General features: G+C 45.1%; 1 protein-coding gene across 3 annotated transcripts in view; it reads left to right on the forward strand.

Moving 5' to 3' along the window:
• The window catches only part of LOC102678898 (bestrophin-4), a 35,935-nt gene that overhangs the window by 16,321 nt on the left and 8,122 nt on the right, over positions 1-11,492 (forward strand). For 2 of the 3 annotated variants that reach the window (XM_031510328.1, XM_031510330.1), the window contains 2 exons: positions 344-515; positions 3,673-3,802. In XM_031510328.1, coding sequence (XP_031366188.1) covers positions 344-515; positions 3,673-3,802 — 302 coding nt within the window. The remainder of the gene's footprint in view (positions 1-343; positions 516-3,672; positions 3,803-11,492) is intronic. The other variant, XM_031510329.1, reaches the window with a different exon arrangement.

Here is an 11,492-nt window from a genome sequence, read left to right on the forward strand (position 1 = left end):
CTGTTCTCGCGTCGCCGAACCGCTAACAAATTTTCGCGAGCAGCTGTGAAATTTCGATGGAAATTCCCATTTAGCAGGAGTTACCGGTACGCGAGACGTGGTAGCGGTAGATCTGGCCGAGCGACGGTATCACCTCAACCTTGCTCCACTTGTTGGAGAGGCGGCGCAAGAATTCCACCACGCGCGTTGGCTAAACAAATATTTAAACGCGATTCGCAAACGCGCGAAAACCTGCCCGCCCGATCCTTTCTTTCTTTCTCCCTCCAACACTCGAGAATTTTCGAGACAGGTGGCGATGCATACACGCGATAAGAGTGGCCGGTGTGGTTTCTGTCTGTTGCAGAATCTTCGAAAAGATCCGATACTACTTCGGCAATTCTAGCGAATCGATACCGATGTCGTTCGTGTTGGGATTTTACGTGAGCCTGGTGGTGAAGCGGTGGTGGGAACAGTACAAGCTACTACCCTGGCCCGACAACCTGGCCCTTTTCATCAGCGCGGCTATCCCTGGTAACGTAAGTATACAAAAATCAATCGTTCGAGATCGATTCGACGATCGGCGCGCCCGATGCGTCGAATAAATATATCGTAACTCGGGAAGACGGAATTTCCAGTAGCCGAGGCGCTCGAAAGAAACGCGATAAACGCAGCCTTGCACGGATACCGGTGATCGTTGCGTTTGTCTCATTACGCTAATGAATTGCCGTGACACGTTTCGATGTCGTTAACCTAAGTAGGTGCCAGCTCTTGGAGTCACGCCACACCTAGAAGCGAAAAAAATGCGCGGAATGATCATCCCATAATTGGCAGTCGAGCGAATCTTCTTCTTCTTCTTCTTCTTCTTCTTCTTTTTCTTCTTTTTCTTCTTCGTCTTCCTCTTCTTCTTCTTTCTCTCGATCAGGGTCTAACGGATGATCGGGGACGATAGACTAGGTTTCTCGAGAGGTTGTTCGACCGACCCTTGGCACGCGATTCCAACTTCTCTGGCACACGTGTACGAGCGCGTGAAATTGTCGCCCATTATCGTTACTTTCTCTGATCGCCTGCTCTATACTATACCGATAACGAAAGTTACGTTCCTTACGAACTACACCCGTACGCGTCCATCGTTCCGCGTATTACTTCATCCTTATCTAATTAAACCAGCCTTCTAGCGAGCAACCATCGCGCACCTTTCCAATAATTACGTTCCATATATATATATATACATTTTTATGAAAAAATTGCGACTCGTTACCAAATACACATTTCTTCAGTTAACTAATTTTCGCTCGCGAAAATTGGCAAGTCACGATTCTCGAGAATCGACGGTCGATGCGATTCGATCAGAGACGAGTTTCGAATTCGTCGGGGAACGATCTTCCAACCGTGTGGTCAATGACACAACGTCGAAGTGAAAGTGCGACGTTCATATCGTAGCAAGAAAGAAAGACGAACCTGCGCGTTCCGCGCACTTTGCGATCAACAGTGTTACGTCCGTCCTCGTTACTCTTCGTAAAGTTTTTTCGCGCGCTTGGAACCCGGCTGGAAACTGGCGACCGCGGAACTGGATACGAGTTTCCCGTATCCAGTAGCGACAGATTCCTCGCGCGAACAGTTTCCCCTCGAGAACGGCACACGTGATTTTCGCGCGAGATCGATAGGAACAATAGGAGAGGTTGGCGCGATCAATGGGCAAGGTCCCGAGACCACGAAACGGTAGTTTTCTTTCCGTATGTGGAAGAGAGCGATGGAAGAGTATCGGATTTGTGAATGAGCAGCACCGAGTGGGCAGCACGAGCTTCTGGGCTCTGCCTTTCATTGAAATCTAATTGGAATTCAGGTCCCGAGGCGAGAAGGATGCCTCGACTCCCACCTTCTCCCTCCCCGTCAGGAGGATCCTTTTCAAGCTGCCAACCCGTGCATTTTTACACGCGCGACGTTAAGTCGCGGAATTCCGAGGAAGAAGGGACCGTCTGCCTTTTGAACGGGCGAAACCCGTTGAGGGGGAGAAAAAGGTTTCGTCGCCGGAGAAACAAGATCCCTCGAGACGAAAGCTACGAGCTTTTACCGTCTTTGTTTACCGTTACTCGTTTCGATTTACCGAGAGAAGATCGCGAGGATTGATCAACCGAGGTAAAAGAAAAAAAAAGGAAAAAAGGAAAAAAACTCGAGGAGCTCGTTTAGAGTCTACAGCAATCGGATTAACCTTTGAGATTCTTGCGCGAGTTTCAAATACTTTGAGAGATCGATAACGTGGCATCGCTCCGGGCAAATCGTATAGGAAGAATCTATATACGAGACTAATTAATCTGTAATTGTGAGTCGTTTAAAAAAAAGAGAAAGAGAGAGAGAGAGAGAGATTTTATGGAACGCAACGTAAGCCCATTCTTTTTCACGTTTTTTAAGTAGACGGCGAGAAAAGATTTTGAAAAGTAATGCAAAGAAATAAATTTCTTAATCGCTCGTGTACACGCGTGTATAATAATCGACGTGTTTATATTTGCGATTCGTATTTCGTAATTACAGCAACGAAGCGAAGAAAGAGTAATTCGATCGTCGAAAAATGGAAACGAACGATGTCGAAAACACGGGCGCAACAAGGAAAAGACGGTTTAATTATCGAGAAGTAAATCGCGTTTTCTAGCGGGTTTGGGTGGATCGCACGGCTCGGTTCGCCAACTTTCTTCGCACAGATCGCAACGGGTTCGTTCTAAATCAGCACGTGGCGCACGCCGTACGCCGTTCACCGTCCACGTGTTATTAGCCGGACGAAAATTTTAGTTTCGACAAACTTTCTTCGATCGTTGCGCGCATTATATCGAGCGAACGAGACGTGCCTCGATCCACAAAACGCTTCATCCGAATCTCGTCGTGTTCCACATACGTAACGATTCAATTAACGATTACCGACACGATTACCGCCGGTTTCGACGAACGGTGGATCGAAGCGGCGGAAAACGATCGATCGATTTTACATTTTTTCCCCATTAGAACGAGCCGATTATTTTATCGTGCGTGGAAATTTTTCGGGAACCGGGAACCGTTCCTCCCTACGATTTCCGACTAAATTGACATTCCGTCGAGCGTGCGCGATCGTTTACCGACGACGCGTGATCGACGTTCGATTACAAAACGGCCACGCGTACGCGATTACAAAATGCGCGCGCGTCGTTTGCCAGAAAACGAAAGGAAAAATAGCCGGCAGGCGCCACCGTGGGTTTTTCTTTCGATCGATATTGGAATCGGTTGGAAACCGACCGACGGATTCGCGATCACGGGCCAAAAGAACAAGGGGAAAGTGTGTACAAGACATGGGAAACGTGTCCGGCATTCGTGCGGCCTCGGAAACGAATTTTGTATCGAACACGTATCGATGATACCGATTTCCTTTCATTCTCTATACTTATTCGTTTGATCGCTGCTTATAAATATTCCATTATCCGCGTAATAGAATGCTGTTCGATGACCTTGGGGGAGACGTGGCGGGACGAGAAACGAAAGAAAACGTTCGTCCTTTTACCCAGAGAGAAGCTTCGACGATACCGCCGCCTTCGTCTTCCGTTTCTCCCCTACTTTTCCCTCTGCGCGGAGTGCAATTCACCGCCGTAATATACGTACGCGAAACGATTTTGATTCGCGAACGATCGAACGGACAGTTACAAATAATTTTAAAATATTTTCACATTGCAGGACGAAAGAGGCAGACTGATGAGGAGAAACATCGTGAGGTACGCGGTACTCGCGTACGTCATTACGCTGCAAAGGATTTCGTTGCGCGTTAAGAGACGATTCCCCACGCTTCAGCACATCGTAGATGTTGGTCAGTGAGTTACCGTATATTTTATCCTAGACCACTTTACTCTCTTGCTATCCGACCAGTGAACGCGTTAATATTTTTAAACGTTCTTTTTTTGTTGAATCAGAGTGTTTCAATTATTTACGGAATTAAATTTTTCTGTAGCAACGAAAAAAAATAATCGATATCTCTTCTTTCTATTCGGTTTGAATTTTTTTTTTTTTAATATTACATTCTGTCTCATATCAGTGTGTTACGTAACATTTATTCGCGACACGTTGTATCGAATCTGTCACTTCGTTTTCTATGCGATTGATCTTATCCGTTATTCGTTTTTCTAAACGTCCTGACTTTCATCGATTCGCTACTATATTTTTTATTGCCGAACAAGATTCAAACGCGAAAATTTAACGATTAATCAGTAATTTTCAATTTAAAAAAATTAATTCGTAATAAAGGATTAAGAGTTCAACGCGAAATATAATTTGGAAGCGAACGTACCATTCTAATCCCTTCTCTGCCGATTATTGTTATTTCGAGGACGTATTAACCAATTAACACACATGCCACTTCCTACGCAATTAAGCACTTTTTATGGTAACAAGGACGATTTAATAACGACAGAAATACGCGAATCCTTTCCAAAATGGAGATTTTCGGCATTCCCCGAGGAATTACAATTAGTCCTTAATAAGTAATTCGTATGGATCCATTGTATGTTAAGCAACGTGATATTTGCATGCTGAAACCGTTATTTAATCGAAATTGAATCATGTGTCATGCATAACCTTCAAACGATTGCCTGACAACATGTAACTGTACGTCTGTGATAGAAATGTTATTTATACATATGTTTCAAGTCGTTACTTTGTCTTTCGACACTTTCTTTACTTAGAGTTTGAAAACCTTGAAGGAATGCATGGATCATTAAATTTACATCATTTGTCCTATCCTCGTTTACGAGAGAGAAAGACGAATAAGCGAACGAACGAACGAACGAACGAACGAACGAACGAACGAACGAACGAATGTACGCATCAAGCATTCGAACATGGCGATTTTTAGATTTTCGGAAACACTTTTCGAATCACACTTTTATGCACTCTATAATGAAAATCATATTACTTACTCTTGTTGTATTAATATCCGCCATTTTCTGCAAAAAAATTCATTTTTCCCACCTCGACGAACGATCGATGATTTCCCAAGACGAATGGTTGAAGATCATTTTCCACATATTCTGAAATAACGTTCAATTTATCGTCGAGATGTTGGTGATTCGAAACGATGAGACGATTACGCTTCGAGATAATATAACTACTGTATCAAAATGAATAGAAATTTTCCTTCTCGAAATTAATTCGACGTTACGATAATTGTAACGTATCCTTAATAATACTTTGCACGATTAAGAGGTATTACGAATTATTATTGAATTAGCTATTGTTCACGATATAAGCGTTTCGATATCAATTTTCTTCGTAAAGATTGTACGTGAATACATACCGCATACTATAAAATAATGTGCTGTCTCCTCTAATTTGTTCAACGTACTATTAACAAACTTAAAAGTTATCGCGAACGCGTTGCTCGAGCACGTACATATACGAAACAAGTCGAAACAAACGTATCGTTTGTTCGATTCGTTGAACAAAAAAAAGTCGCGACAATGTGCATGACGTTCGTACGCCATATTAGTTTGACACCGGTAAAGTTGCGCGCGCAGTGTTCAATTGCTAAAGCGAAGGTTGGAATGGCGGTATTTTTAAAGTCATATCGCACGATTCAAACCAAGATTTTTATTTCAAATTGAAACGAAACGTTCGAAATTGAATTTCAATTTTATAATATAACGTTCCACTTTGTACACCGAAATCGGAAATTAGAATTTTGGTTGAATTTTTTTATTCGAAATTCTAAATCTAAATTTAGAAACGTACGAATTCGAATTAAATTTCTCGAACGGAGAAGAAATCGTCACGAACGAGTAGTGTTCGAAAAAGATCGGACATATTTCGTATTTTCAACAGTTCTCATTTAGAATGCAATTGTAAAAACTGTTCCTAACGATTTTCACAATTACGCTTACGGTATCCGTAGACAAGTAGAAAGAAACCGTTTCTAAGGATGCAAAAGAAAGACTCGAATCGACCCGAACGGTTTTTGTGAACCGGTGGCGGATGTTCGCGTCGACTAGAAATAGCACGGATTTTTCAGGCGCCTGTTCCGCGAATCTTCCATGAACATGAGCATTCCGCCGGCTCCCCGTGGCCGGAGAAATAAGTGACAAGAGTGACAGCAAAAACCGATCCTTCCGTGGAATTATCTTTGCGGACACGTTGGTATCACGCACACGAATCGCGAAAGAAACGTGCGGTCGGTCGGTCTGTATCACGGTGAAAGAAGCTCGCGAAGACGATCCAAATCCGTTCTATCCGCCGACTCTGGAAACGAGCTTGCCCGGCCAACAACAGAACGGAGAGCCGATCGTCGCGTGAGATCTCCATTAATAATTCATGTAGCGAGGATGCAACGCATTCTTCAACCTTTCAAAGAGAAAAAAGAGAAGACAGAATTTTAAGCGGTTACCGACGCCACTCTAGATGCGTGACATCGAACGTGCCGACTAATGTACAACACCCAGACGTAATTGTGATTTTGCGGCGTTACGACCTTCCGAAGGATTACGCCGATATTTACGATCGCGTAAATAAAACATGGTAACCGGCCGTGATCTTGAGACAGAAGCAAGTTGGAGGACGTTCTCGACTCGATACATTCGCATTTCGGAAATCACTCCGTTTCATCTCTTTTGCTTCTTTTTTTTTTCTCGCCGCTACGTAAATACGGATTAATACGAATGCGACGTCTTCTTCTTTTTTTATTCTCGCCAGATAAAACGAATTTGGAAAAAAATTTCGCCATTATATAAAATAAACGCGGAAGTAAACGACGTTTAACGGGGACACGAAATACTAAGAAGATTATTCGTGATTTTAAAACACACGATATATATATATATATNATGTGCTATTTATAACATTCGGTCGTGTTCCTTGCCGAAAGAAATCGAGNNNAGAAAAGAAATGGACTACTGTTCGGGTGCAATTCTCGACAATTGCAATGAGTATTCAACGCGTAACTGTACGAAAACGTGCGTACAGCAGATTTTAGAGCGCTTAAATTGCAAACGATTCTATTTACCAGTCGCATCGCAACCTAACCGTTATGGTCGTTGACTTTTGCAATACCTTGCGAAAGACTTTTGCGGATGCAAATCTGTTATTTGATAGGTAGAAAAAAAGAAAAAAAAAAGAGAAAGAAAAATTCCAAAAAATTCGAGTTTCATCGATCGATCGTAAAAAAAAAAAATATCTAGATATTTCCTATCGAAAAGTAAACCGCGCATTTAATTTAAGTTTAAATTTAGAACGATTATCGTCGGATAAACAAAAGTATCGAAGTGGAGACACGCAAGCGACGTTTAAAAAACGATTTAAAAAAAAGGAAAAAGAAGAGAAAAGAATCCCAACACAACACAGGCGTGGATCGGTTTACATCGATACGGTGACAGGCACGAGAGAGATCAGAATTAACAAGGTGTAGCAATTCCGCGAGAATCGGGATCTGGAAATTGGCGAGGCTCGAGCGAATCTCGAGAGCTGGGTCGCCGGCGTAAATCGAACGGCTCGACTCGCGCCGCCAGGCAATTTTCACGTGCGTCCGGCTAATTTTCAAGAAGCGAGTCGAGACCGCTTAGAAACGCGGAGCGCCGGCGCCAGTTCCTCATCCTTTTCCTTTTCCTTCTTGGCGGGCTACTCGTTTTGCTCGCTGTGCGCGCCAACCGGACCAGTGCCATGTAGTTTACCATCTATTCCCGGACCCGAAGCGACGTTACAACAACCTCCTTCCTTCTCGCTACCCGCTTTGTCGTGCTCGCTTTTTCTTTCCTCCTCCCTGCGCCCATCCTTCTCTCTTTCTTTTTCCCCCTTTCTTTTCCTGCAAATATATATATATATGTATATATAAATAATCCTTCGCTAATTATACAGTCCGTTTGAAATTATATCGATACGCGGTGTCATTCGATAAGATAATCACCGTCTGTCTCCGGTTTTCCCCAAGGGTCTCTCCCGCCGATCGCGTGTCTTTCGATTCTCTTTCGTTCTTCCTCCTGCCCGCATCCGTGGAACGCTCGTTCCAATCGCCATCACTGCCATTCATTTTCACCGTTACAGTGGCGCCTCTCTAAACCGTTCTCGAACCGTTCCCCGATTTATCGCCCATGCGTCGTTAACCCCACCGTCCGATCGTTTAACGATCGTCGCGTCGTGCCAATTTTCCAAACGTTTTCTTATCCAACTCGGCATTACGCGATATTACCTTCGCGCGACACGCGATCCAAGAGAATAATCGCGAGCCCGATTTTATCCTCGAAACTCGCGATATCATCAATCGAAATCTACTTATTACGGGTATGCAAATGACACGGTTGGTCAAAAAAACCAGGCAAGAAATAGAAGTTTAAATATAGACGGACATAACGAAGGCCTTAATCTATCTTTGGCCACGAATGGTAATTGGCTAGACCGTGTATATCGAGCTTCGCGATAGACGCCTGGAGGATTTGCGGTGGTGGAGCGCGAGGAAACCATCACCGTCGCCATCATCATCATCATCATCATCATCATCATCATCATCATCATCATCATTATCCTCAAGCTCGGCGTCATCATCATCTCGGCCACATCCACGTCGGCCACGATGGGTCGAGCAAGAAACTCGAAAACCCGTTTCCTCCTCGTCTCTTCCACTTCTTCATCGTCTCCACTCACTGTCTCCGTATCGATCCCGCTCCTTATCCATCCTCTCCTCGGCCGACCGTAATACGCCGCACGCGCTACCTATATTTAGCACGAATTATTGTTCCGACCAGAATTTCTCCTCTATTATGTCGACCGCTATCGGCGCCTGCTCGATGCGCAAGAAAATAATTATAGCTACTATAGAGATGGGAATGCGCGCATGATTAAGCCCGATGCGAGATTTAAGCAGGTGTCGACGCATTCGATCGACGAATCCTCGAGCGCGATGGTGCGGAAACGGAAATCCGCGAGCGTTACCAAGCGTAGAAGAAGAGAGTGGCGAGACTCTCTCGGTGAAAAGAAAGTAAGCTATTCGTCCTTCGATGTCGTCGTTTACGGAAGCGATTCATCGGATCGATCGTTTCTAAAATTAACGGAACGCGCTAGCCTCCTCCTCCTCCTCCTTCGCCGTTCCCTTGACCTTTCCGCGAACAGTTAGAAGTCCGCGTACGCAAGACGGCCTAATTTCCACCATCGAAATGCTGGAAAATACGACGACTGGCCGATGTTCCTTCGAAGGGGGTCACTCTTACCAAGCTCGAACAAAGAAATCGTCGTTCGTAAAGTTTCGCGTTTACTTTTCTCTTACTTCTTATCTTCTTCTACGCAATTGCGAATATACGGTATATATATATATATATATAGTATATAGCGGAGGAACTTTGATTTCACGCGATCACGTGAACAAAGCGTTATTGATTGATTGACTCGTCGATGACGAATATATAATTCAAACATTTCGCATCTGTGCAAATCGATCGTATTTTCATGTCCGTTTATTACACCTCGTTTTATTAGTGTTGCGTGCGTCAGAACGAAACGATATGGCGGCTTCGGAACAACGGCTTATTTTATCTTGGAATATTCAAAGGTAACGTATCTCAGGTGTTCCCCGTTCAACCACCTGCACACTAAATATAAACGATAGAATTTAGACCTGTTTACAAAACGTATATTATATCCCGAAAAATCGTCGAGACCGCTCGTTAATAGATATACTCAGAATCTTATCTTCGTTTCTCCTTATATTCGAATCGGTTCCGAGACGGATTTCTCCCGTTCCTTCCAGGCGTTCGTCGATAGTGAAATCGTCAATGACGCGATGGTATCGTGAGCACGATATATACGTATATATATATATATATATGTATACACGAATGTCCGCGAATAGTTGACCGTAGAGGCGTGCGTCGATTTTCTCTTTGGCAGACAGCTCTATTGACACTCAGGGCGCATCCAATGCTCGCGTGTGCGCGCAACGGATTTAAACTTGCCCGCTTCTAATTACGCGCCGATATTTCCTAATCGGAGCACAGTTTCACCGGCGCCAACCGGCGACCAGAGCCCCGAGTTGGCTGCCTGCTCGTCCGCTCACGCGCGCCAAAAAGCAGCGCGCGGCCAGAAAGCGCGATAAACGTGGATCGTGGTTCGACACCGGTTTCACCCTTGAGATCACGCTCGTTCACCGACCGACCGACCGACCGCTCGCGCCGCTTGTGCACCAGCCTTAAGGGAGAACAAACTGGGCTGGGGGGAGGCGGAGGGGGGAGGAGGGAGAAGGGGGAAGGGGGGGGGACTGGTTTTCTTCGTCCGAAGGATAGTTTTCAGGCGTCGTCGGTCCGGCGCGTTGGAATGGGCAAAAATGAGGAGACAGGAGAGGGAGGGAGGGAGGGAGAGACAAGGAGCACGGTTGATTTTTTACCTTCGTGGCGACCTTGCCAGCCGAGCAAGGATCCTCGCGCTTATTGACCCCGACCAACCATTCTCCTCTTTGAGCCTCCTCTCGTTCTGCGTTCCGCGAGCGCATCCGAGTTGCTCCCGCAGCCCGCTCCCCCTCCCTCCCGCCCGCCTATCTTCGTCTTCAGCTGATGCTTTCGAGAGGTAAACATCCTTCGGAAACGAGTATGGCTTCTTCTTATTCGGTTCCAAGTCGGTTTCAGTCGGTGAACTTGCTCGTTGCGCGACCACGTAATTTTCTTAGATATCTCCTTGCTCGGTCGTGTAATCGTTTCTGAAAATCCAACTGTTTTGCTCGTCTCTTCGGACTACTGTTACCCGTTACGTACTCGATTAAAATGATAATGAAACGTCTCGTTCGACCGGCGCGGAGTTGCGCCATTTTTTTCTCTCTCTTTTCTCCTCCTTCTTTCTTTCTTTCTTTCTTTCTTTCTTTCTTTTTTTTTTATCGTTTTCCTTTCCCCCCTCCCCCGATGATCGCGTCATTAACGAACCAGCGTTGCACGGTGTGCACGTCGCATTCGTACTCGTTTACATTCGACTCGCAATCGCTGCATTAAGATTACGTTACATTTATAGCAGAGGTGTAAATGACTCGTGTCAAGATTCAATCCCCCCGCCCCTCCCCCCTCTCTCTTTCCCTCCCCTCCTTTAATCACGAGCGAGTACGCACTCTCGTTGATATTTACGATTCGATCTCGTCCAATCGTTACGTTGGATTCATTTTTAATCGATGCAATTAATCGAAGCGTCGTCGAAACTTTTTCGAACGCGCAAAATCCTTGATCCCTTTGATTCTGGAAAAATCGAATCGTCCCACGACGGTGATGTCTGCTACCACGCCAGTTCCACCATTCGATCGACCCCCACGCGCGAATCGTAAAAACCTGTGAAAGTGGGCATAATTCACTTCCGAACAACGATATTCGCTTTCGAAAAAATTTCGTTTCGAGTGGATGGCGTCGCGCATTTTTTTTTTCTTTTTTCCCTCTTTTCTCTCTTTCTTTCTTTCCTTCCCGCGCGAAAATCGCCAAGTGTAACGCGCGAAAGCGGCCAAGTTTCGCCGAGACCGAACAAGCCACAGTCTCGGAAAACCCGTGTCTCGGGGCCGG

Source organism: Apis dorsata, unplaced genomic scaffold (genome assembly GCF_000469605.1).
Source record: "Apis dorsata unplaced genomic scaffold, Apis dorsata 1.3 scaffold_221, whole genome shotgun sequence".
Lineage (NCBI taxonomy): Eukaryota > Metazoa > Arthropoda > Insecta > Hymenoptera > Apidae > Apis > Apis dorsata.